Source organism: Eretmochelys imbricata, chromosome 15, assembly GCF_965152235.1.
Source record: "Eretmochelys imbricata isolate rEreImb1 chromosome 15, rEreImb1.hap1, whole genome shotgun sequence".
NCBI classification, from domain to species: Eukaryota; Metazoa; Chordata; order Testudines; family Cheloniidae; genus Eretmochelys; species Eretmochelys imbricata.
Genome location: NC_135586.1, coordinates 2,527,417 through 2,553,889, shown reverse-complemented (window position 1 = coordinate 2,553,889; position 26,473 = coordinate 2,527,417). Strand labels below are relative to the sequence as shown.

At 60.8% G+C, this 26,473-nt stretch overlaps 2 protein-coding genes across 2 annotated transcripts in view; one reads left to right on the top strand and one right to left on the bottom strand.

Annotated features, from left to right (window-relative positions):
- Positions 1–7,746, top strand: part of RASAL1 (RAS protein activator like 1) — a 103,643-nt gene extending 95,897 nt beyond the window's left edge. The window contains exons 19-21 of the mRNA XM_077834933.1: positions 237–357; positions 6,557–6,633; positions 7,560–7,746. Of these exons, the coding sequence (XP_077691059.1) occupies positions 237–357; positions 6,557–6,633; positions 7,560–7,699 (338 nt within the window). The 3' untranslated portion in view covers positions 7,700–7,746. The remainder of the gene's footprint in view (positions 1–236; positions 358–6,556; positions 6,634–7,559) is intronic.
- A 17,203-nt stretch (positions 7,747–24,949) lies between these two features.
- DTX1 (deltex E3 ubiquitin ligase 1) overlaps positions 24,950–26,473 on the bottom strand; it is a 110,683-nt gene continuing 109,159 nt past the window's right edge. The window contains exon 9 of the mRNA XM_077834919.1: positions 24,950–26,433. Within this exon, the coding sequence (XP_077691045.1) occupies positions 26,209–26,433 (225 nt within the window). The 3' untranslated portion in view covers positions 24,950–26,208. The remainder of the gene's footprint in view (positions 26,434–26,473) is intronic.

Below are 26,473 nucleotides of genomic sequence, written 5' to 3'. Positions count from 1 at the left end.
TTGAACTCACAACCCTCGGTTTAGCAGGCCAAAGCTCAAACCACTGAGCTATCACTCCCTCCTGCTCACCCATGGCCTTGGGGGAGAGGGCTTCCCTGGGGGCTGATTGGCTAGTCAGGAGTGACCTGCTCTGCTCCTAGACCCTTGCAAGCAGGGCCCCTGGCCTGCCCCATACCCTGTGTGGCAGCCCCTCCTGCCCGTGCCTCATTGGAACAGTCCTTTCTGTCCTGCCCCAGTGCGCGGCTGCAGCCGGACTCACTCTGCCATGACCCTGGGGGACTGGAGCGACCCCCTCGACCCAGATGCCGAGACCCAGATGGTGTACGGGCAGCTCTTGCTGGCGAGAGACAAGCTCAGGTCAGTGCAGCTGTGGGGCGAGGGCACGCGCAGGCAGGTGGGGGCAGGGCCATTGCTAGGAGTTGTGCATGGTGGGGGCAGTGGTCACCCTGTGGCTGGCATGTGGGGGCACATGCCATGATGAGCAGGGAAGCCATAGAGCCTTGGGCAGGGAGGACCATGCTGTTGCCATAAAGGGCAGCTCGTTCTGTAGCGCTGGGGCCTTGGAACTTTTCCCCCCATTCCAAACACATTCCTTGGACACCAGAGCAGGAGCTGCTCCATTCTGGGCAGGATCGGGGCACCGGGGAGGGGCGCTGAGTTCTAGTCCTGGGGCTCAGGGAGTGGTGGGGGGAGTTGGGGTGGATCTGAGGGGATGGGCTGGTTTCAGATGCCCCCTCTTGCGGGTGCTGTTGGCATTAACTCCGGGCTATTAACTGCCATCCCATTCACCTTCCCCTGGTCTCTCTGCCAAGCTACTCTGCATTCCCACCCCGCTGAGCTGGTGGGGGGATCCCCTGCCCCATCTCCCTGGGAGGAGGGTTTTGGTTGCAGCTGGCATTGATCACTAGCCCAGTTATCTCAGCCTGCAGCGGTCGCCACTTTCTTCTGGGATCAGCCCCTGCTCAAACACTTGTCCCCCACATCCTGCTCCACCCTCGGTAGGGTGCAGCACCAACCTCCGATTAGGGCGTGAGCGGGACTGGAGGGCAGCCTCTGGCTTCAGCTGGCCCCTTGCGCGGGTGAATTCCACCTTGCCTGGCTTCCCAGTTCCCACCACCAGAGGTCTCCCCTCCCGAAAGCGTTACCCTGGAGAGCCCTGACATCGGGGCGGGCAGACTTTTGGCCTGAGGGCCGCATCGGGTTTTGGAAGTTGTATGGAAGGTCGGTTAGGGGAGGCTGTGCCTCCCCAACCAGCCAGGCATGGTCCGGCTCCTGCCCCCTCTCCAACCCCTCCACTTCTCGCCCCTAATGCCCCCCCCGGACTCCTGCCCCATCCAATCCCCTGCATGCCAACAGACTCCCCGCCGCCCCATCCAACCCCTCCTGATTCCTGACTGCCCCCCTGGGATCCCTGCCCCATCCAACCACCCCTTCTCCCTGTCCCCTGACTGCTCCCTGCCACCCCATCCAACCCCCCCCCCGCCTTCCTGACCCCCCTTCAGGACCCCTGCCCCCATTCAACCCCCTGTTCCCTGCCCCGTGACCACCCCGACCCCTATCCACCCCCAGACCACCTGCCCGAAACTCCCCTGCCCTCTATCCAACTCCCCTGCTCCTTGTCCCCTCGCCGCGCTTCCTGGAGCACCAGGACCGGCGGCCGCACTGCCTGGCCGGAGCCAGCCAAGCACCGTGCAGCCCAGAGACCGGGTCCGGCAGGCTGGCCGCCCGGCCGGAGCCAGCCAAGCACCGTGCAGCCCAGAGACCGGGTCCGGCAGGCTGGCCGCCCGGCCGGAGCCAGCCAAGCACCGTGCAGCCCAGAGACCGGGTCCGGCAGGCTGGCCGCCCGGCCGGAGCCAGCCAAGCACCGTGCAGCCCAGAGACCGGGTCCGGCAGGCTGGCCGCCCGGCCGGAGCCAGCCAAGCACCGTGCAGCCCAGAGACCGGCTCCGGCAGGCTGGCCGCCCGGCCGGAGCCAGCCAAGCACCGTGCAGCCCAGAGACCGGGTCCGGCAGGCGGGCCGCCCGGCCGGAGCCAGCCAAGCACCGTGCAGCCCAGAGACCGGGTCCGGCAGGCGGGCCGCCCGGCCGGAGCCAGCCAAGCACCGTGCAGCCCAGAGACCGGCTCCGGCAGGCGGGCCGCCCGGCCGGAGCCAGCCAAGCACCGTGCAGCTCAGAGACCGGCTCCGGCAGGCTGGCCGCCCGGCCGGAGCCAGCCAAGCACCGTGCAGCCCAGAGACCGGCTCCGGCAGGCGGGCCGCCCGGCCGGAGCCAGCCAAGCACCGTGCAGCCCAGAGACCGGGTCCGGCAGGCTGGCCGCCCGGCCGGAGCCAGCCAAGCACCGTGCAGCCCAGAGACCGGGTCCGGCAGGCTGGCCGCCCGGCCGGAGCCAGCCAAGCACCGTGCAGCCCAGAGACCGGGTCCGGCAGGCTGGCCGCCCGGCCGGAGCCAGCCAAGCACCGTGCAGCCCAGAGACCGGCTCCGGCAGGCTGGCCGCCCGGCCGGAGCCAGCCAAGCACCGTGCAGCCCAGAGACCGGGTCCGGCAGGCGGGCCGCCCGGCCGGAGCCAGCCAAGCACCGTGCAGCCCAGAGACCGGGTCCGGCAGGCGGGCCGCCCGGCCGGAGCCAGCCAAGCACCGTGCAGCCCAGAGACCGGCTCCGGCAGGCGGGCCGCCCGGCCGGAGCCAGCCAAGCACCGTGCAGCTCAGAGACCGGCTCCGGCAGGCTGGCCGCCCGGCCGGAGCCAGCCAAGCACCGTGCAGCCCAGAGACCGGCTCCGGCAGGCGGGCCGCCCGGCCGGAGCCAGCCAAGCACCGTGCAGCCCAGAGACCGGCTCCGGCAGGCTGGCCGCCCGGCCGGAGCCAGCCAAGCACCGTGCAGCCCAGAGACCGGCTCCGGCAGGCTGGCCGCCCGGCCGGAGCCAGCCAAGCACCGTGCAGCCCAGAGACCGGCTCCGGCAGGCTGGCCGCCCGGCCGGAGCCAGCCAAGCACCGTGCAGCCCAGAGACCGGCTCCGGCAGGCGGGCCGCCCGGCCGGAGCCAGCCAAGCACCGTGCAGCCCAGAGACCGGCTCCGGCAGGCTGGCCGCCCGGCCGGAGCCAGCCAAGCACCGTGCAGCCCAGAGACCGGGTCCGGCAGGCGGGCCGCCCGGCCGGAGCCAGCCAAGCACCGTGCAGCCCAGAGACCGGGTCCGGCAGGCGGGCCGCCCGGCCGGAGCCAGCCAAGCACCGTGCAGCCCAGAGACCGGGTCCGGCAGGCGGGCCATGCAGCCAGAGCCAGCCAAGCGCCGTGCAGCCCAGAGACCGGGTCCGGCAGGCTGGCCGCCCGGCCGGAGCCAGCCAAGCACCGTGCAGCCCAAAGACCGGCTCCGGCAGGCTGGCCGCCCGGCCGGAGCCAGCCAAGCACCGTGCAGCCCAGAGACCGGGTCCGGCAGGCGGGCCGCCCGGCCGGAGCCAGCCAAGCACCGTGCAGCCCAGAGACCGGGTCCGGCAGGCGGGCCGCCCGGCCGGAGCCAGCCAAGCACCGTGCAGCCCAGAGACCGGCTCCGGCAGGCGGGCCGCCCGGCCGGAGCCAGCCAAGCACCGTGCAGCCCAGAGACCGGGTCCGGCAGGCTGGCCGCCCGGCCGGAGCCAGCCAAGCACCGTGCAGCCCAGAGACCGGGTCCGGCAGGCGGGCCGCCCGGCCGGAGCCAGCCAAGCACCGTGCAGCCCAGAGACCGGGTCCGGCAGGCGGGCCGCCCGGCCGGAGCCAGCCAAGCACCGTGCAGCCCAGAGACCGGGTCCGGCAGGCGGGCCGCCCGGCCGGAGCCAGCCAAGCACCGTGCAGCCCAGAGACCGGGTCCGGCAGGCGGGCCATGCAGCCAGAGCCAGCCAAGCGCCGTGCAGTCCAGAGACCGGGTCCGGCCGGGCTCTGCAGCTGCGCTGCCCCAGGAGCTTGCAGCCCCCCCCGCCCAGAGCATTGCGCCGCGGTGCAGTGAGCTGAGGCTGCAGGGGAGGGGGACAGTGGGGGAGGGGCCAGAGACAAGCTTCCCGGGCCAGGAGCTATGGGGCCGGACAGGACGGTCCCGTGGGCTGGATGTGGCCCTCGGGCCTTAGTTTGCCCACCCCTGCCTTATATAGTCAACAGCTTGAGGAGGGTTACGAGTCTTCCTCCCATGGCCCAAAAGGCTCTATGGACTGGAGGATCCCCTGTGCCCCACATGACATCTTGGGGTTCCTCCCCAACTGCCCCCTCCCTCTGGGGCTGGGGAGGAAGGTTCCATCCAGTCCAGGCCTGCAGGGATGTTGTCCTCCACCAGAGCTCCAACCCATAGCATCAGGTGGGAGCATCCTATGCCGTTGCAGGGGGAGCCTTCTCTACACTAGGGAAATTAAGTTGGAAACTGTAGTGTAGCCAGAGCTCAGGAGCGCTCAGTGTCTGTTGTCTAACCCTGCTTGAAGCAAGTGGTAGGTGCACCTGAGTAGACCCGGACAGATGTGCTAGACCTTGCACCTGCTCTTCTGTACGGTTCTGTAGCACAGAGGCTTCCGTCCTTGCAGGTTTTTCAGGGCAGGGACCATCCTTCTGTTCGGAGTCTGCACCTAGCACAGTGGGGTCCCTGCAGATGCTGCCCCACTGCAGACAAGTAATGCTGTCACTAGGTCATGGGTGTTGATCATCATTTCTGGGGGCGCATCTGCCCTGCATGCAGGGTCTTGGGTGTTCTCCTATCAGGGCAGCATGAGCAGCGACGGGAGTGCTAGTGGGAAATGCCCACTGCTGGTTCTATCACTGAGCCCATGCGATTCCCCAGCACGGGGCATGCAGGCCTCAAGCCTGTGTGGCTGAAGGGATTCCTGGGGGCCCAACAAACCGAGATGTGGTGTCCGCCCAGGAGGGCCTGTTAGGGAGTGTGGCAGAGGCCACGCTCGATCAGGGCCCAGTTGTGCTAGGCGCTGTATAGACACACAGGGGCCATCAACACCTCCACGGAAGGTGCGATGGTAATGCAGGTAGGTCACAACAGCAGTGAAGATGTGATGCATGGGCTTTGGCAGGGCAGCTGCCCCAGTGCAGGCCTGCCAGGACCCTGGCTATGTACCCGGGTTGCTTGCCCACCCTGACATCCGTGCTGCCACATCTTCAGTATGGTTGTTCCCCCTCTAGCTGGATTACCGGCTGGACCCATCCGCGCTGCAAGCGCCCCTTCGTGTGCGGCACAGGTGAATCCTGAGTGACAGCCCATCCCTGCCCCCAGTTCTGGCAGTTGAACTAGGGGAAGGAGTGGGGCAATCAGGACAACACCTGGGGGAACCCCTGGGGAGAGCCACTTCCATCTCATTCTAGCCCTGTAAATGGCCCTGTTGCAGGGCGATGACATACCGCTGCAGCGCCTCCTGCTGGTTGTCCAGGGAATTAGCTCTTTCCAGCCAGGAGCGCCCTCTGCCAGTCGGTGTCTCGCCTGCTGCTGGCCCCGTGGCCCTCCCGGACCCCAGTGCCCTTCTAACTTAGGGCTCTGCCCCCTGGCAGTACCCCCTCAGTCTGGGTCTCCCCTCCCTGGGGGAACCCCCAACCCCTCCCTTGCCTCAGTGGCTACTGTCAGTCATCATCTAGCCCCCGCTCCCTGGGGCAGACTGCAGTCTCTACCACGCATCATCGGCCAGGGGGGTTGGACCAGCTGCCTCAGTCTAGGTCTGGGCTGTTCCTCTGCAGCCTTAGGACCCTTTCGTGGGCCTTTACCTCAGCCTGGGGCTCTGCTCGGCTGAAGCTCCCCAGCTCCCTCTGCCCTAGGTACCCCCTCAGCTTTCCCGGCAGCCAGGTTCTCCTCTCTTTACCTAGCCAGAGAGAATGTCTCTCCTTCTGGCCCACTGCCCTCTTACAAGGGCCAGCTGGGCCCTAATTACACAGGCTACAGCTGTGACTGTTTCCCTAAACAGCCAGGTTCCCCCCTCTCAGCCCTCTCCCAGGGCTGTTTTAAGCCCTTCAAGGCATGGTGAGGGGACCACCCCACCACAGGCCCCAAGCGAGACTAAAAGGCAGGAGAACCAGCCAGAGACCTGGACCCCAGAAGGATTATGTGGGTTCCTGGACCCCCTGCCCTAGTAATCTGAGCCTGTAACACCGCAGGGGAGATGAGAGAGGAAGGGGGTCCCAAGTTCTCTGCTCTGAACACCCCTTCTCACCTTTGGTTATTAGATCATTATTTCAAGAGAACTCACAGAGCTGGGGGGCCCCATTTCCCTCATAGCTGGTCTGACTAGGTGGGACCGTACAGACGGGGACCAGAGCAGGGGGGCATACGGGCCGGGGTGAGGGGGCCCTTGTGCATGGGGCCATCAGGACTGGGAGCCCCCTGCGCATGGGGCTGTACAGACCAGGGCCAGGGGGGCAGGGGTTCGCTTGCGTGTGGGGCTGTACAGACCAGGGCCAAGGCGGGGGGGGGCCGTACGGACCGGGGTGGGGGCCCCCTTGCGTGGGGGGTTGGCATACAGACCAGGGTGGGGGGCTCCCTTGCACGTGGGGCGGTAGAGACAGTAGCTGATGCCCCTGCCCCTAAGAACTCACGTGTCTCCTCTCTCCGCAGGGAGAAGTACATTGAGTGTTCAGATGTGGGGCTGGTGCTGGAGCAGGAGAAGGGGCCTGGTCCCCGTGCCCAGGGAGGTACGGAGCCCCCTCCCCGCCAGAGCACTCAGGGGCAGCCTGCAGAGCTGCAGCGGGCCTGGGCTGAGGGTTGCCAACTTTCTACTCGCACCCTGAACTGAACACCCTCACCCCGCCCCCTGCCCCACGCCTCCTCTTAGGCTCTGCCCCTGCCCAGCCCATTCTCTGAGCCCCCCCTTGCCCCCCCCAGCTAACTCCATCCCCCCCTCTCTGTCGCTCGTTCTCCCCACCCTCACCCGCTTGCTCATTTTCACTGGGCTGGCTCAGGGGGTTGGGGTGCGGGAGAGGGTGCGGGCTCTGAGACCCCCAATGCAATGCAGAGCTACACTGGGGGCTGGGGGTGGCAGGTCTGCGCTGCCCCGGGGGCCGGGGGGCGGCAGGTCTGCGCTGCCCCGGGGGTCGGGGGCAGCATTGGGCGAAGGCCTGAGTCCTGCTTGCTGGGGCTGGTGAGCCGTCACTGCTGCTCCAAGCCATTCGCAGATGGGGAACTCCTGCCCCACACGCTGTTTCCCAACCCACCCAGTGACCATGTCGCAGACCAAGGGGACCTGGCAGGGAGTCTGTGCAAAGCTGCCCGTGCCATCTATGGAGAGTGGCTGAGCATTGCCAGCTGCTCCCTGTCCTTGCGACCCTCTCCAACCCTGCCACCATCCGCCTGCTGGCTTCCAGCCCACCCTCAGCTGGCAAGGGGCCAGGTGAGGGCCCACGGGCAGGGGTCTGGCTGTGCTAGCTGGCCCAGGAGCCCTGTGCTCCAAAGCCTAGCCTGGCCTGGTGGAAGTGAACCCAGTGGGTAGCAGGACATGGGAGTGAGCATGTGGGTCTGACCGGCGCCCCGCTGGCCCTGATCTGTCGGGCCCGCTCACATGCCTGTGCCTGCAGAGGGCACTATGGGCTGATTGCCCCTCTCCTCTCCCTCTGTCCTGCAGATCAAGGCTGTTCCTGCCAGGACCGCCAGATGGCAGCTGCTGCCCGCCTGCTGAACGTCATACAAGACCTGGAGCGTGCCCACAGCGCCTTCGAGCGCCGGGAGAAGGAGGAGGCAGAGAATGACTCTCACCGCCCGTGAGAAGCCTCCTCCCCCTGCCCCACCCCATCCCTCCCTGGCACTTCTGTTGGACCGTGCCCACCTGACGATGGCGCGCGGGAGTGGGCCCTGGTGCTGGGAGACACCGGCTCACTTGTCACCGTGCTCTAGGCTGGGAATGGCAGTGGCCACGTGGCCAACCCACAGCTCAGGCCAGAGGTGATGGACCACAGCAAGAGAAGGCACAAACCAGAGGTGGCTGAGCTCATCCGCTCTCCTGCCTCCTGGCAGCCTGCTGTAGTGCCCACATCAACCATCAGATGGCGCTCCAGAAACCCTCCATGAACCACACCCTGAACAGCACCAGCCAACCTCCTTGCCGTCCTTGTCCCGGTGGGGCCGAGAGCCAGAATCCACAGCCTCTAATGCCAGTGCCTGGGGAGGTGAGCTGTGCCCATGCCCCAGTGCCATCCTCCTGCAGGCTGTACCTGACCTTGCCATGCACGGCCTTCCCACTGAACCTCAGTCCGCGTGCGCGGCCAGCCAGTGCCTGCTGTCCTGGTGTCCCAGAGGCGCGTGGGGATGGCAAAGAGCCTGCCCCTGGCTCCTGAAGACAGATCACCCCCGTGCCCCGTCTGTGCGTTTCCCACCCCACATTCCAGCCTTCGTGGCCACTGGGTGAGGGGAGGCACTTCTGTGTCTGTAACTGATGAAGGACCTCAAGGGAGCCCCTAGCGATGATCCTCTGAACAAGAGCCGGGCTCTTGGGTGGAATAGCATGTGGGCCGGACCGCGGTCCTGCAGCACTCCTGGCTGTGCAGCAGAAAGCTGTCCAGCCTGCACGCCAACCTCCGCCAGCCCATCTCTCTCCCCCAGTTCCACCTGCGCTGGCCCGGGGGCCAGCCACCATGAACTCGGCTCTCCCCAGCACCTCTTGGTGGCGGAAAATCTAAGCTCTGCCCCTGGAGTGGTTAAACTCCTCCATCTCCCCAGGGGATGATGGCTTGTGCCTAGAGCGCAGTGTGCTTGGAGGAGGAACCCAGGGCCCTGCATCTACTGGGTGCTGCTTTAAATCACTGCCCTGACACTCCATCCATGTGTGCACTGTATGGGTATCCGCACAGCCCCACTGGGCGCCCCACAGCCTGCCCTGTGTGCACAGGGCTGAGCGTAAAACCCAGCTGGGCTCCTCTTTGCTTGTGCCAAAGTCCTGCTCAGGAAGCAAGAGGGGGCTACCCCAGGGACGTCTCACCCAGATCACCTGCGCATGGTGGAGAAGCCTGCATCACTCTGTGTAACTCTGGTAATAGGCCAGAACAGGGCAAAGAAACCAAGTTGAAGCAGGCTGGACAAACATACAGATCCTGGAGCAAAGTGAAGTGTGATGTGGCCAGAGGGGGGTGAGTGTGGCTGAAATGTGAGCTCCCGAACCAGCCCAAATCCTCTGGCCTGATGAATGTGAGACTGATAGAGTGCCGGCAGAGGGGCTGGGAGCAGAGAGCTTCCCCCTCCCCTCTCCTGGGCAAAGCTCTGACCAAGGTGGCAACTGGTCCAGCCAGCTCGCTGCACCGTGTGGATAGCAAATGGGCTGCCTGCGGCTGTGTGCACCCCCGTCTGCACGTGCCATTGGGAACAGAACCAGCGTGCCCCCGCTCGTGCCAAATGGCCAGGCTGTGGTTGTCGAGGCAGGAGGCAGTCATCTTGCAGACTGTTTGGCTCAGTGGCTATCCCGGGCCAGGGGGGCTTTGGAGTTAACCGAGATCAGTGGGTCTCATTTATGGACCCCTTTGGAAATCTGTTGTCTGTATATATAGCTGAATGCTGTTCAGTCAGTTTTCAGTCACAGTCTTTCGCAGACCACTTAGACATCGTCCACCGACTCCCGGGGTCCACGGCCCACTGCCCTCGATATATTTGCACACACACCTCTCTGTCTATTGTGCATCTCTCAGTATATGTCACACACACAAACTATGTTAAAAGAACTGTAATAAAGTTGCCAAATGAAGCACCTGAACATTAAGAAGCGCCTGAAGTAAGGAGGCCCAGGCACCCTGAATTCAGCCTCCTGGTGTGTATGTATTATGGGCCAGTCTCCCATTCCATGAGCACATACAACTGGTTTCCCCAGGACCCTGCGCAGAGGAGGGGCCATGCTCACTGGATGAGCAGCTGGCCAATATTTTCTTTGCTCCTCATTGTTCAGTGTGTGGTTCCAGCCTTTATTTACTGCACACCGTTCAAACCCTGCTCTGGAGACAGAATAGTTTCTTCATGGGCTTTTTTCTGGCACTCATGGCTTATAGTATCAGTGCTTCATGAGCATTAATTACTTTATCTTCAGCTAAATGGGTGCTGTGCCCCCTGTTTTACAGAAGGCAAACTGAGGTGCAAAGATTAAAGTCAAAGGTGTCCGCTAATCTTAGGTGCCCAATATGCAAGGCCTAGGACCGCATTTTTCAGAGTACTCACTATTATATCACACCTGATATGTGCAAAGCCCAGCACCCAGTGATGGCAGTTGCCGCTGTGAATGCTCAGCACTGCTGCAAATCCAACCCAGGGTCCATCCTCTGCTCTGAGTAAGGCAGGCATCCTGTGGAAAACACAGTACATGATTGTGTTGTACATAATGCATACACATGGAGCCAGATGAGGGTTTCACAGGCATCCTTAATTCAGGCATTTCCTAACTTTTGAGCACTTGACGTTGCAACCTTAATGTTGTTGTAACATAGTTTTTTGTGTGTAATTTCCTAAATTTTTAATAAAGCAAACTTCAGAACCAGACATTCCCTCATGTGACATCCCCATGGCTCAGCAAGGCTGGAAGCTTTAGATCCAACCCAGAGACCTCTGCCACTGGAGTAAATGTTAGCAGTAGTAGGTTGTTAGCCTCTCTGGACCAGCACTACAGGGGGATGGGATACTTTGCCTGTGGCTTTCACAGCTATTTGCTGAGAGAAGAAGGATGAGATGTGGGAATCAGGTCCCATTCCAGGCGCTGAGAAGAGGTGTTGTGGTGGGCACAGACTTTTCTGCCCCCTCCCCCAAGTGTGACCAGTTCTTGGTCCCGTCTCTTCCCTACCCCTGACTTGTCCCATTTTCCATGTGTCGCCAGTCCAAGGCTCCATTCCTCAGGCTTCTCGCACCATTCCCACTTTCCTTGCCCAGCAAGTACCAGTCTCCCCCTTCTGGACTCGCTGGCCCAGTCACCTCACACTCCATTTCCAGTCTCCGTGCCCAGCCAGTCCCAGTTCCCAACCTCCCAGCTTCTTGCCTCCCCGCCCCGCCCCCCATTCCCACATTTCCCATTGCCACTGTCAGTCCCAATCTCCCTCCCTGGGATAGTCGTGTGTCCTCAGAGTCCCCTGGTCTCTGCCCAGCCACTCCCAGTCTCCCACCCCTGGCTCCTCATCCAATCTCAGTCTCTCCCCGCATCTACAGCCTCCAGTCCCAGTCTTCTTCCCCCTGCTCTGGCTCTCCCTCTCTGCCAGCCTCCAGTTCCAGTCTTCTTCCCTCTGCCCTGGCTCTCCCTCTCTGCCAGTCTTCTTCCTCCCGCCCGGGCTCTCCCTCTCTGCCAGCCTCCAGTCCCAGTCTTCTTCCCTCTGCCCTGGCTCTCCCTCTCTGCCAGTCTTCTTCCTCCCGCCCGGGCTCTCCCTCTCTGCCAGCCTCCAGTCCCAGTTTTTGCCTCCTCCCCCAAGCTCCTGTCCCAAGTCTACTCCCTGCTACCCCCTCCCTGGCCCAGCCCTTGTCCCCTCTGCATTCAAGTTAGGCGGCTTCCTCCTCCATGTTCCCAAGGCACTGAGAGCCCAGAACAGAGGGTCTCCCTTCTACCAGTTCAGATGCTGGGCTCTGGACTGGGCATGGCCTGCAGCAGCCCGGAGCTGCAATTGCCAGGGAAGTCCTGCTTACCCTGGGCTGCAGTGCACCGGGAATGATGGAGCCTCAGGGGAGTTTAGCTGGTAAGATTCCTCTACTGAAGAGGTGCATAGTGCAGCTGCTTGAAGGCTTATAAATTGGCCAATTTGGGGTGGGTATTCATGGGGCTGGCAAAAGGTGCATCCCTGCCAAATGTCAAGTCTCTGCCCCAAAGCAAAGGGGTGCTAGAGCTTCCCAAAGAAACTGCTGACAGGATCTTTTAACATAGGCAAAACAATGGATTCTTCCCCAGCTTTCGGCTCGGAATGGCTCCGCGGTTTTGGTCGAGCTTTTCCAGAAATATTCAGCCCGAGGCAGACGTCCTGCGTGGAGAATGTCAGCGCACACGGGGAATGTTTGGCCAAGTTGTAAGTAACCGAAAACTGGATCTTGTGCTGGGCAGCCATGGGTCCAGCCAGCACCACGAGGACTTGTGTATTGGGTGTGGGCTCGGCTCAGCCTGGGGATGGAGACACTCAGGTGCCTCCTGGGCTGTTTTTGCCTGGTGGGATTTGAGCACGTTTTGACCAGGAGATCTACTGGGGTCCCCGACGGGCACCACGCTGGGTGCTGAGCCACATTCTCCTTGGCTGCTGGCAGTGTGAGGCATTGTCGGTGTAAGCCTGTGGCCAGAGGGAGGGCACTCGCTACCCCCAGCTGGTGCAAAGGGAGCTTCATTTGCATGGGCTGCCTCTCCTCAATTCCTCTAGTGACACATGGGACGTCACCATAACTACACAGGAACTGGAGCTGAGCGGGGAGTGGGCTCCCGGACAGGCTTGGGAAGGGGAAAAAGCTTGTTAGCTAGGGCTGTGTGTTCGGCTTCCCCTTCTGGAAGTGCCTCCCCAGGGGATTCCATGTTGATGCAATGAGGATTTTGCCATGGGGCAGAGCAGGGTGGGCTCCGGTCTATGCAGGACCTCTACAGGGCTGACTCACTAACTGGGTTGGGTGGTTGGTGGCACCTCCAGGCACACAGCTGCCATGGGATCAGAGCAACCCAGCCCTACAAAGAGGCACCTGGACTAATCCCCCTGCTGATCCAAGACGTGAGAGGGGCTTGGTGAGATGGTCCGGGCAAGGGACCTGTGAGTCGCTCTCACCAGCGGGTGGGAATGCAGTTAGACTCATGACTGCCAAAGCGTAGGTATGGGGGGCCGTATTCATAGGCACAGGAATTAGCGGTGTGGGGGTGCTGCAGCACCTGGGCCCCTGGCTGCCAGTACTGCGCCCGGGGTCTCGGTTGCTGGTCCGTTCCAGGATCCCGGCTGCTGCCCTCCCATGCCCGGGGCTCTGCTGCCACCCCATGCATGGGGCTTTCAGCACCCCAACTATTAAAAACGTTTCAGTGTCAGTGGTGGTATTTTACTGGAGTTGCGTACATGGCAGTCTGTTGCTGTGTTTTCTAATTCTAGGAGCGTTCCCTTTCCCCTTTCTCAGAGCGCTGGCAAGGGAGGCTGGGCTGCATGTTAAGGGCAACCGGGTAGGGTGCATTTAATTTGCCCAGGTTTGCGGGGGGGGACTGAAGCCTGTCCAGTTATTTACTAAGAAGGGTCCTAGACATAGTGAGCCCCAACATTCATCTAAAATGACCCAGCTGTTTCTGAGAGGGAGGCTAGGGAAGAGGATGATTAAAAAAAATTCTGGAGTCCCTCTTTGAGATGTTGTAGCATTTCCATGAGCAGGGCCTTCAATTTTGGGGTGGGATGGGGGTGGAGGTGGCAAGTAGCCCAAACTGGGACAGGGACAGGTTGGAGAGAACTGGGCAGGAGAGTCTGTGCTCACTATAGCATGGACTGAAACCAAGAATGTCACTAGTCCTCTGCTGTCTGTGAAATATCTGTGAAAGCCACTGGAAGTGTCTCATTCCCCTCTTGTGCTGGGCCACCTAGAGGATGACACCCTATTAAAGGTATCAGTTACTCCTTTAGCTCAAGTGGCCGAGATCTGTGTGGTGGATCTAAAGGTTCCAACCCTGCTGATGACCCATGTGGGTGTCAATATGATGGAAGTTTGGTATTTAGTTTGCTTTTTTTAAAAACCTAGGAAATCACATACAAAAATCTGTTCAAAGAAGGTAATAAAGGTTGCAAAGTCTAACACTCAAACATTAGGAAATACCAGTATGAAGGTTGTATTGAAACCTTACGTCAGCCTCCTTAGGCTGGGCATTGTGATACAGTCTTTAATGACACGAGAACATACTATTTTTCCAATTAGGACCCCTGCCTCACTGAGTGCCCAGGGTGGACCTGCAATGGGACGAATCAAAGTTGCTAGGGAAGGCGACTGATGTCTGTAGGTCCTCTGCCTCACTGTTGTTCGAAGGAGGCAGGGGCTTGCAGGAAGAGAAAAGATGATCTCATGGTCAAGGCTGTTGACTGCTGCCCTGGAGAGCTGGATTCTATCCCTGCCTCTGCCACAGAGTGCCTGTGTGATTCTGGGCAAGTCACTTAACCCAGACTTTCCACAGGTGAGCACTAAGTGTGTGCTCATTTGTCTGGGTGTCTGACTTGGAGCCTGTGCTCTGATTCGCAGAAGCTGCAGCTGAAGGCAATGGGATCTGGGTTTTGACCACAGAGCCGCGGAACACTAAGAACGCTGAATAATCAGGTTCTAGGTGTCTCCAAGTGGGCATCCAAAAGTAGTGGCTACGTTTGACTGGAATCTCTCAGTTTGCCCAGCTGTAAAATGGGGCTAACGGCAGCCCTCACTTCCTGGGGGATGTGAAGATACATGCACTAATCCTGGTAAAATGCTGAACTAATGCTGACCGCGGGGGAACAGCCCACGAGGAACCTAACACCTCGGTCTCCAAAGAGGGGTTCACTCCAGGGCAATAAACAAGGCCTGGGCTGCCCCCAGAACAATGAGGAGCAACCAAATGATCGGTCAATGAGCACCGCCTATCCTGGGGCTGGGCAATCTTCCCCTGAGGTTAGCGCGAGCCCAGAGCCCACAGCAGCCCTGGCAGGCTGGGCCCAGACTGTGCAGACGAGCTGTCGTATTTGCTGTGTTTAGCACATTCCCCTCACCAGCTGCAAGCCTCTGCTCCCAGGGGAGGGGCCGAGCCCTGGGATGCACTAGAAGTAAATAGCTCATAAATCAACTGGGCTACCTGCGTGGCCCCTTTGATGTGCGCTGCTGGGTATGCCCTCTGCCTTCCTCTCCCCACCACAAATGGGGTTTCTCACTCTGGGGAGCATGTTCCTGTCCCCAGCCCTGCCTTGTTTGTTTCCCACAGAGCTCGCAGCCTCTAGCGGGGAGCACAGGAGAAATGCCTGGAGATAAGGCAAATTAATTTGCAGGCTGAATGGCCCAGCCTTGTGTCAGCGGGTGCTCCAGCCGGGACAGGGGTTGGTGGGGGGAAGGAGCTGAGTGACTGTCTGTGACTTTGGGCTGAACTTAGGTACCAGAATAACTGGCCTTCTTGCTCCAGGAGTTACCAGCCCCACTCCATCACCCTGAAGAGGAATTGCCTGTCCCCCAGAGAGGTGTTATGGCCTGGTTGGGAGCCCCTTTTCTGGCCCCAACCCCACACTTGCTGCAGCCAATCCTAGCAGGGTTCCTGACCAGACAGCACCTGCCTGCGTTCGCTACCAGAGACCCCTCTCTATACCGCAGAGACCGAGCAGCACAGCATGGATGGAAGAGAGCCTGCCAAGCCTGCAGGCAGGTGTTCGCTGTGCTGCTGCACGGGGCATTGGGCTCTGCTCCCTGACGGGCACTGGGGTATTGCCGGAGCAACCAGGGGAAGGACATGGGCACTGCCTGGATCCTATGTGCAACACCCCTGCAGGAGATGCTGTGGTCGGTACGCATGTCCACTCGGCCCAGGGGCTGCTCGGTGTGCGTTGGGACGGTAGGTGTTCCTGTACAATTCCCTGTCTGCACATGCATGTGCATATCCCTCAGTGTGCACTCCGGGGGCCCAGTGCTGCATGCAGGCTCCAGTAGCTGAGTGTGTTCTGAGTCTGGGAAACCAATCCAGTTCCGCTCTCCCCCAGAGACTCTCTGCAGCCCGGCTCAGTGTCGAGTGTGAGCAGGAAGCCCTATCTCCTCGGCCCGCAGGGGATGTGAGCTTGGCCAGCCTTGCTGGGTGATGAGTCCTTTGCTGCAGCCCTCACTCCAGGCCTGCGCAAAGCAAAGCATGATAGATTGATTCCTCGGAGCGTCACTCTGCATTGCACAGCCCAGTACAAGAGCAGGGGCTTCAGGACGCCAGAGGGGCTGGCATCCAGAAACTAGACCATGGAATACTGGTTTTCTCCCCCGGCCAGCAATGGTGCCTGAGAATGGTTTGCATCTGGGGAGCTCCCAGCTGCTGCAGGCCCAGCCTCTGCTAGCAGGAAGAGCTGCAGGGACAGGTGTGGAATCCCTGGCTGCAGGGAAGCCCCCAGCTGCTCTCAGCCCAGCTAGCAGGATGAGCTGCGGGGGATGGTGTCAGCCTAGGCCCTCCTCTGGGCTGCCCTGGAAGTCTTACTGTTCATTCTGGGAACACTGCGCCGGGCACTGCCAACACCTGTTCCCGCTGCGGGTTCTGTGCTTCCCTGGGAGCTGCAGATCAGATGCTCATTACATGCTTTAATGACCACCAGCTGGGTTAGTGCTGGGCCAGAGCCAGAGCTCAGTGCAGCCTGGAGACAGCCGGCTCTGCACCACCCCCCTTCCCCTTTAGTCAGGGCTGAGCCAGAAACCTCTGCCCCAGGTGATTTAAAACAAAAGCCGGCTGGCCAGCCAGCGGGCACGGTGCACCAGTGCAAGCCCCAATGGTAGGCAGGGCGAGTGATGCAGGGCGCGATGCCTCGTGAGCGGGGGGTTCCCATCGAGGAGCCGGTAACTGTCCTGGAGACCTCACACCTCCTACCGCAGGGCCATGCGTCCACACCATGGGCTACGATCGTTGTGCTGCTTCAGCGAAACTGGTTTCAAGCCATGGTGGGGGTGCCGTGATACTGACATGAAGGAGCTCACACTTCGCCCATCCACTTAAAGGCCTGTCTGCTGGCAAGCCACTCGTCTCACCCAAAATAACAGCATCCAGCTGTGGCGAGTTTGGTATGAAAATCATACTTATACCCAAAAGAGTTTATACTGGTCTGAAAGCTGTGTGTTCACCAGGCCTAAGAGCATGTCCCTACTCTAAGGGGGAGAGGGGAAACTGAGGCACCGAGCCAGTGATTTGCCCAAGGTCTCTAAGCAGGTTAGCTGTAGAGCTGGGATTAGCATGCATTTGTGCAGGCCAGCGCTCTATCCACTAGACCTACAGGAAGCCTGCATTTGCCACTCACTGACATCCAATTGAGCCCCTTGGCTCTAATGGAGTCATTCCAGATTTACACTGGTGTAAACCAGAAACAAATGTGACCCAGACTAGGGAATGAAGCACTCCTCTCACCCCATCACCACCCCCTCCATTCACCCTTGAACTAGCGTGAGAGCAGGGTGCAGAACTGAAATCTACCCCCTCCCGCCCACACATGCCAGCCCAGACAGCAACGAAGAGGCTGCACGCGGCCGTGTATGGATTCCACATTTATTTAATAAGTTGTAAAGACATCAACACATGCTGAGCATGACAGAGGCGATTCAGACAAAGGAAATGACAAAGCCCTTAAAGATTCCCAGCAAGGCCTTTACAGAGAGCCAGGACACGGCTCCCAAAGCATGGCTTCGGGAGACTACAGATCCTAGGATGCCATGCTCCACCTTGAGCGCCGTGTGGCTTTAAGCAGCTTGGCTCAAGATGGAACAATGCATGCTGGGAGTTGTAGTCTCTGCAGGCCACGTCTCTGTATTCAAGACAGCCAGCTACAATGTGCTCCATTTTAAGCAAACCAGATACAGCCCTGACAGCTCATCGGGTTCCTGCAGCTAGCAGGATTTGGGCTCCCCTGGCTTCAGAGGCATCGCCACCCAGTCTGGCCACGTCTCAGGGTGGCTCTGTCACCCCATGGCAAAGCAGATGCATTGAGCGAGTCCTTCAATAGCGTGGTCTTCCTGCTCTTGCTGCAGAGCTGGGGAAAGCATCACCGGTCCCAGGGGAAGGGAGCGGCATTCTGGGATTGTGGCTGGGGGCAGGGGGCAGGGGACGCCACCCTGCGTGGGGAGAGAATCCATATTGCACAGCTGAGGGGCAGCAACACAGGGGGGTCTAGATCTGCGATCCAGGCCAGCTCCCTTTCCTCCCACTCCCACCCCACCGAGGGCACGCCAGCCCCATTAATAAACGGGTCATTCAAACGTCCCTCTTCATGGCCCTGGGGCAGTGCAGTGGAACAGTATGTTCGTGACACCTGGTCTGGCTGAATGTGCTGGGTGGGAGAACGGGGGGGTCTGACAGCCCCCATGTCAGTCTGTTCTACTTCACAGGACAAGGGACTTAGCGCTGCGGGAGCGATAAAAGTCAAGGGGTCTCTATAGCCCACGCTGCAGAAAACTGAATACCCTTGCCCCGCCCCTGTCCTGCTCCTTCTCTGAGGTCACCCCCCCACTCATTCCATCCCCCCTCCCTCCGTCGCTTGCTCTCCCCAATCCTCACTCACGCTCATTTTCACGGGGCTGGGACAGGGGATTGAGGTGTGGGAGGGGTGAGAGCTCCCGCTTTGGGATGGGCCTGGGGATGGGGGGTGCAGGGTGTGGGAGTGGGTGCGGGATCCAGAAGGGAGTTTGGGTATGGGAGGGGGCTCCAAGCGGGGGCACGGGGTGCGGGCTCTGGGTGGCGCTTACCTCAGGCAGCTCTCGGAGAAAGCAGCCGGCATGTCCGACTCCTAGGCAGAAGGAACAGAGGGCGGTGCTGACCCCGCAGTGCCCATTGGCCACCGTTCCCAGCCAATGGGAGCTGCGGAGCTGGCACTCGGGGCGGGGGCCGCGTGTGGAACCCCTGTGGCTGCCCCTGCGCCTAGGAGCCAGACAGCTGCACCACCAACCAGGCACCTGGCAACCCTGGGCAGGGGGAGTGAGGATGGAGAAAAAGGCTTCCCCTTGCACCTCCAGCTGGCATCAGAGAGAAGAAACAAACCAGTCTGTGTGCGTGTGCACACAGACAGGGACGCACAGATAGACGCACACACAGACACACACGCCCCCCGCCCCCCCATGCGCCATGCTGGCCTGACACCCCTGCCCTAACACTCACACTCTCAGCCTCTCCCTGCCCTCGTACCGGGCTCCTGCCCTCCCCACCCCTCCCCTGCCCTTCTCTACTCACCCCCTGTCAAATCCCCTGTGACGTTGCACTCCAAAAGAAATCTGATGAGGTTCAACAAGGGCAAGTGCAGAGTCCTGCACTTAGGACGGAAGAATCCAATGCACCGCTACAGACTAGGGACCGAATGGCTCGGCAGCAGTTCTGCAGAAAAGGACCTAGGGGTGACAGTGGACGAGAAGCTGGATAGGAGTCAGCAGTGTGCCCTTGTTGCCAAGAAGGCCAATGGGCATTTTGGGATGTATATGTAGGGGCATTGCCAGCAGATCGAGGGACGTGATCGTTCCCCTCTATTAGACATTGGTGAGGCCTCATCTGGAGAACTGTGTCCAGTTTTGGGCCCCACACTACAAGAAATGATTAGGGGGATGGAGCATATGACTTATGAGGAGAGGCTGAGGGAACTGGGATTGTTTAGTCTGCAGAAGAGAAGAATGTGGGGGGATTCGATAGCTGCTTTCAACTACCTAAAAGAGGGTTCCAAAGAGGATGGATCTAGACTATTCTCAGCGGTGGCAGATGAGTGAATGAGGAGTAATGGTCTCAAGTTGCAGTGGGGGTGGTTTAGGTTGGATATTAGGAAAAACCTTTTCACTAGGAGGGTGGTGAAACACTGGAATGCGTTGCCTAGAGAGGTGGTGGAATCTCCTTCCTTAGAGCTTTTCAAGGTATGACTTGACAAAGCCCTGGCTGGGATGATTTAGTTGGGGATTGGTCCTGCTTTGAGCAGGGGGTTGGACTAGATGACCTTCTGGGGTCCCTTCCAACCCTGATATTCTATGATTCTATGATCAGTATTTCAAATGTGCTACTTTGGGTGTCACTCACAACTAGCCCTTCAGGTACAACAATGGAAAAGCCAGACAGGGCTGATGGCCCATTAGCAAAGACAATGGACTGTGAAAGAGTTTAGTCCTCCTGTGGACGCTCCAGGCAGCCTGCGAGTAATGGCTGCCAAAGCCCTGCAGAGACACGGGTCTGAGTCACCCACCCCTTGGAATGCCAGTGTTCTTCTGCTGGGAGACAAAGGGTTCCCCCCATACAGGAGAGCTATATAAGGCAGGGGAGTGACATCATCGTGGTTCTCCTCTGCCTCCCTACCCAAAGAGACACTGGTTAACACCTGAAAAGAAGAACTGAACCGAGGGGAGAAGAATTGAGCCCAGGCTCAAAGGTTGTCTAGCCTGTGAGTAATAATACCTGAAGTTTCAAGCAGCAGGCCACTACAGTGGCTTGCAAGAATCTCTGTAATCTACCTGTGACAATATTTAGGGTGACAAATTACTATTTGTAGCCAATTTCTTTAGTAAATCAAGCTTAGTTTGAGTGTTTTGTTTTATTTGGTTAGTAATCTGCTCTGTTCTGTTTGCTATCTCTTTAACCACTTAAAATCTGCCTTTTATAGTTAATATATTTGTTTCGTTTATTATTAAACCCAGTTTGTGCAATTTCTAACGGGGTGGGGGGGCAAGAAGTCATGCATATCTCTCTTCACATTGAGGAAGAGGGTGAATTTTTAAGAGCTTGCGCTGTGCAGATCTTTCTATACAGCACAAGTCAGTATTACTTTGGGTTTATTCCCTAAAGGGTATGAGCATGTGAGTGCTGGGGGTGTCCTCTCACAGAGCTGACTTCAGTCTTTGGCTGCAGCTGGGTGTGGCCCTACCTGTGTGTGCTGCAAGATGCCAGAGACTAATTCAGCAAAACAGGGAGAGGGAATCCAGGCTGGTGGAACAGGAGGGGCTCAGTGAAACCCCAGTACATCAAGTGGCATCCCAGAAGCGAGGTCTAACCTGTTACACCCCCTCCCCCTCACTTAATCACAGGAAGGGGGCCTCACCCCTCTGGCCCCCTTGGGCCTGCCCTGGCTGCTGGCCTGCTCCCTGGATGAGTGACCCAGTCCTCTCCTTATGCCAGGGCTGGTGACAGGCCTGCGGGCACCAGAGAAGTGCCCCATGTACCACACCAGCCTCAGAGGAGCTGCAGCTGCTGCAGGGCTGATGCTGTTACAGGTTGGCCATATCTCAGACACCAGGCCTGACAATGGGGCAGGCTCTTTGGGGCCAGGCACATTGGGGCAGGGACATGGAAAATGCGCTCCTTGGTGGTGGGGGAAGGGAATTTCCTAATGGCCTGGGAGCTAGGCGTGTGTGTGTGTGCAAGGTGTGTACACTGAGGATGTGTGTGTGTCAGAGGCACGTTTGCGTGTGCTGTGTGTGCGTGAGAGGGAGCGGGTGTGCGTGCAGTGCGTGTGTCTACAGTGGGTGTCCAATGTGCATGGTGTGTGGGGGAGCAGGACGTGTGGCAGAGGAGCGTGCAGGCTGCATGCATGCAGTGTGTGTCTATTTTGCTGCTCTCAGGTCCCTGGACAGACCCCTGCCCAGATTTCTCATGGTGGGGTGAGAGCTGCTCTCTGGCCTGGCTGACTCCTGAGTGTGGGCTGGCTGTGTGATTTTGTGCTGCAGGAGTAAAGGGGATACTATGGGGCAGGAGCTATTCAGTGCCCTGCCCCCGGGGCCCTGCCTGAGCAGAGGAGGGTGCCGGCTCAAACACCCCGCCAATGTCCCGCTGGGTGACGGATGCTTCACGGTTGAGCCCTGGTACATCTGAAAGGTGAACATGCCACTGCCAGGCACGGCTCCCGCTCTGCTCAGCAGAGGGCACGAGCTGATTGCTGCAGGGGGCCGGCGGGGCCCATCCCTGCGGCCGGCACTGCCAGGTACCCGCTGGCTGCCTCGGGCTTTCTGCTGAGGGGGCAGGACGAGCCATCAGGGCACTTCGAACCATGCGCGGATGACAAGCAGCACCAGGGCAGCCTGTGGCTGTGGCAAGGGATGGTTGGCCTGGGTGTCGTACCCCAGGGTGACGGGCACAACGGCCGCTGAGAGGGCGGGCGAGAGCAGGGACGCCTGCTGCAAGAGCACCAGAGACTGGGAGGCTGGGTGCTGAGAGATGGGAGCTGGGCGTGTCCCATGGCTGTTAGTTATTTGTACAGGAGCCCGTCATGTGGGGTCTTGGGGAGAGGGTTTATGCGGGGTGGGTGCTGGGGCGCCTGCCTGTGTGTGTGGGCAGTGGGGACATGTGGATCCACAAGGGGGTGGTGCTGGGGTTCCTGCCCAAGTGTGGGCACTGGGGGGGGAATGTGTCTGCAAGGGGGTAGTGCTGGGGTTCCTGTCCAAGTGTGGGCACTGGGGGGGGGGGCGGGTGTCTGCAAGGGGGTAGTGCTGGGGTTCCTGCCCACGTGTGGGCACTGGGGGGGGGAATGTGTCTGCAAGGGGGTGTGCTGGGGTTCCTGTCCAAGTGTGGGCACTGGGGGGGCGGGTGTCTGCAAGGGGGGGGGTGCTGGGGTTCCTGTCCAAGTGTGGGCATTGGGGGGGAATGTGTCTGCAAGGGGGGGGTGCTGGGGTTCCTGCCCAAGTGTGGGCATTGGGGGGGAATGTGTCTGCAAGGGGGTAGTGCTGGGGTTCCTGCCCAAGTGTGGGCACTGGGGGGGGCGGGTGTCTGCAAGGGGGTAGTGCTGGGGTTCCTGCCCAAGTGTGGGCACTGGGGGGGGCGGGTGTCTGCAAGGGGGTAGTGCTGGGGTTCCTGCCCAAGTGTGGGCACTGGGGGGGGCGGGTGTCTGCAAGGGGGTAGTGCTGGGGTTCCTGCCCAAGTGTGGGCATTGGGGGGGAATGTGTCTGCAAGGGGGGGTGCTGGGGTTCCTGCCCAAGTGTGGGCATTGGAGGGGGAATGTGTCTGCAAGGGGGTGTGCTGGGGTTCCTGTCCAAGTGTGGGCACTGGGGGGCATGTGTCTGCAAGGGGGTAGTGCTGGGGTTCCTGCCCAAGTGTGGGCACTGGGGGGCATGTGTCTGCAAGGGGGGGTGCTGGGGTTCCTGTCCAAGTGTGGGCACTGGGGGGGAATGTGTCTGCAAGGGGGTGTGCTGGGGTTCCTGCCCAAGTGTGGGCACTGGGGGGAATGTGTCTGCAAGGGGGGGGTGCTGGGGTTCCTGTCCAAGTGTGGGCATTGGGGGGAATGTGTCTGCAAGGGGGGGTGCTGGGGTTCCTGCCCAAGTGTGGGCACTGGGGGGGGGCGGGTGTCTGCAAGGGGGCGTGCTGGGGTTCCTGTCCAAGTGTGGGCACTGGGGGGGAATGTGTCTGCAAGGGGGTGTGCTGGGGTTCCTGCCCACGTGTGGGCACTGGGGGGAATGTGTCTGCAAGGGGGTGTGCTGGGGTTCCTGTCCAAGTGTGGGCATTGGGGGGGGATGTGTCTGCAAGGGGGGGTGCTGGGGTTCCTGCCCAAGTGTGGGCACTGGGGGGGGCGGGTGTCTGCAAGGGGGCGTGCTGGGGTTCCTGCCCAAGTGTGGGCACTGGGGGGGAATGTGTCTGCAAGGGGGGGTGCTGGGGTTCCTGCCCAAGTGTGGGCACTGGGGGGGAATGTGTCTGCAAGGGGGTGTGCTGGGGTTCCTGCCCAAGTGTGGGCACTGGGGGAATGTGTCTGCAAGGGGGTGTGCTGGGGTTCCTGCCCAAGTGTGGGCACTGGGGGGAATGTGTCTGCAAGGGGGTGTGCTGGGGTTTCTGCCCACATGTGGGCACTGGGGGGGAATGTGTCTGCAAGGGGGGGGTGCTGGGGTTCCTGCCCAAGTGTGGGCACTGGGGGGGCATGTGTCTGCAAGGGGGTGTGCTGGGGTTTCTGCCCACGTGTGGGCATTGGGGGGCATGTGTCTGCAAGGGGGGGGTGCTGGGGTTCCTGCCTGCATGTGGGCATTGGGGGCAGGGTCTGCATGTCCGTAGGGACCCTAGCTGCTCACCCCGGCGTGCCCTCAGCTGGGCCTGCGGGAGAGGATGGCATGTTGTCCCCTGCCCTGGGGAGGTGCCAGCCCCCACGGAAGCGTGTGCTCAGCATACGCGGGTGTGCCAAAGCATGACAGCAGAGAACACCGGAGCCTCCAGTGCCCTCTGGGCCCTGTCTAGACACTGGGGTCTGGAGCCCCTCTCCTCTCTGCAGATCTCTGGGCCTGGCAGTGGGAGGACAGACAGCGAGAGGCAGGACCAGCCACACTGGCCAACGGCTCCTCAACAGCAAGGAAGCAGAGGGGCTCTGCCTGCACCAGTCCTTGGCCATGGGCACCAGCTTGCCAGACTCAGAGCCTTCTCCCTCTCCTCACTGCTCCCTTACACCCCACAACCTTCCTCCCCCACCCCTCCAACCTTCCTCCCCCACACCAGCCTTCCTCCTCCCCTGCCACCAGCCTTCCTCCCCCCCCCGCCTCCAGCCTTCCTCCTCCCCCCACCTCCAGCCTTCCTCCTCCCCCTACCAGCCTTCCTCCCCCCTGTCTCCAGCCTTCCTCCTCCCCTGCCACCAGCCTTCCTCCCCCCCCCGCCTCCAGGCTTCCTCCCCCCCCCGCCTCCAGGCTTCCTCCCCGCCACCAGCCTTCCCCCCCCACCAGCCTTCCTCCTCCTCCCCAGCTTTCTGCCTCCTCCCACCAAGGCTACTCCCTCCTCCCCTCAGCCTCTCGCCTCCTCTCTCTCATGTCTCACACCCAGCCAGCCAGTCCCCACCTGCCAAAGGAACAGGACACCCCCCAGCCCTCCGCTGCAATGCCATCGGCCCTTGGGCTGAGATCCTTGGGCTGCCTTGTGTGCTGAGGGGGGCACTCCAGCCCATTGGGACAGCCTCGCTGTCTGCACCGTGCTGCTTCCATGGCACGTGTGGGGCGCCTGGGGGACCCCTGCCTCTTCTACCCGCATCTGTTTGCCACTCTGCAGGGAACAGGGAGTTTAAGGGGCCTGTCTAGGCAACACCATTCCCATGCCCTACAGGGGCGCAGCCCAGCAAGGTGTGATCTCCCGCTGCTGCTAAGTCCCACATTACGCAGAGCTCAACCAGCTCCCGGGAGGCCCAAAGCCCGGGGCAAAGCGGAGGCCCCACCAGGCAGCACAGAAGGGGGCGTGACCCAGCCAAGGTTGCCCCACGAGGCTCCTGAGCAGCTAGCCCTGCTCTCACCGTTCGTGTGGATCATACGCCCCAAAGCAGCTCCCGCCAGCAAGGAGCTGGTGCCCTTGGGCAGGCCCACCCAATGGCTTCCGGCGGAGAGGCTGCAGGTGCACAGGGAGAGGGGCCGTGACCGGGACACCCTTTCCAGCACGAGCAGGCACCTGCCAAGCAGGGGGACACCCACCGGAAGAGCAGGGTTATTTTCCAGCTAAAGGGGTGCTACATACACGGGGAACAAACCCCCGAGCCAGAACCAGGCCCAGGGTTTTAAAGCCACGCATGCAAAGGGCACGTGCATGCAGGTAGGCAGGTGTGCCAATCTCCACTGGCACACGGGTATCAGCCGTGCACTGTTTGCACATGTGGCTTTTAAAATCGTACGTGGCCCTTTGAATCCTGGCTGGTGCCGCCTGAAGGGACCAATCAGGGCAGTGGCGGCTCACGGGCAAGAGGTCTGTTTGCTGCTGATTGGGTGTTGACTGCTTCACCCCTCTTCTTTAAGGGGAAATAAACCACTTCTGCGAGGCTGCCAAAAGGGGGCGTCCGGCTCGGGTCTTAGCTAGCTGGTGTCTCTGCAGTGCAGAGTGCTAAGCGTTACCGTCACCCCGCTGGTTGATCCCTGCGCCCCTGCCAGGCTTGGAGCCCTCACTCTGGGACAGGGATAGTGCATGCAGGGCTGGGAGCGCAGGAGGGGCAAAACCCCTGCCAAGTCAGTGGAGTAAGAGCCACCTCATTTTCCATCCCTGCCCAGCTGTGGGAGCAGTTCTCTCCTGTGCACTGCCTGTTCCCTTTCCCCAGCCTGGGCCCTTTCCCCTCCCTTTCCAAGTGGCGGCAATGAGGAGCAACGGCAAATGTGCCCCGTGGCCGTGGGGGGAGGTGGCTCACCCGGACGATGCTGGCCCAGACCGGACAGGACACGTGGTGGCGGTGGAGCTGTGGGAGCGTTGGCCAGAAGTTGCCCCTTTGGCTATGTGCGTGTGTTCTAGTAGATATTGTACAGGATTTCCAGCGAGAGCGAGCTTTATGGAGGGGACGTGGGTGTGTACAGTCAGGCGTGGGCTGGGGTCTCTAACAGGGAAAATATCACAGCTCCCAAGAGTATAAAAAAGAATCAGCCCAGCTTTGCATTGCTTGGTCACTCACGCAGCTCCTGCTGGCCTGCTGCTTGCCGGCTGGCAGGTCTGGGGGCCGCGCACAGTATTGGTTCCCGGGAGAGCCCCTCCGCCTGGTGGGTGACGTGCCCTGGCCGCCCAGCCAAGTCCAGCATTGCAGTCTGAAGGTTACTGAAGGTCAAGGCAGCGGAAGCAGAGTGAGAGCTCTGGGAAGGCGGGTGGTTCCCGGACACGGGGGTGGTGGAGGACGGACTCACGGAGACACACACGAACGCACACGGACGCAGGCGGGGTTTGGCTGCCGAGAAGCACGCTAGCAGAGAGTGGGAGCTCCTCCTCAGTCCTTCAGGTTGGCTTCCGAGACCCCCTGGGCCATCAGCTCAGCCAGGACATTGTCCAGGTAGTTGGGGTCGGGGTAGCCGTGGCCAGTGAGGTTGGAACCAAACTCTGTCTTGTGATGGATCTCGTTCCACACCACAGTGTCGCACTCTCCCGTCGTGCTGGATGTGCCGATGGTGAAGATGAGCCGGCGGTCCCATGCCACAATCAGGAGCTTCAGAACCTATGGGGCAAGAGGGAGGTCAAACACCCTGCCTGGCCAT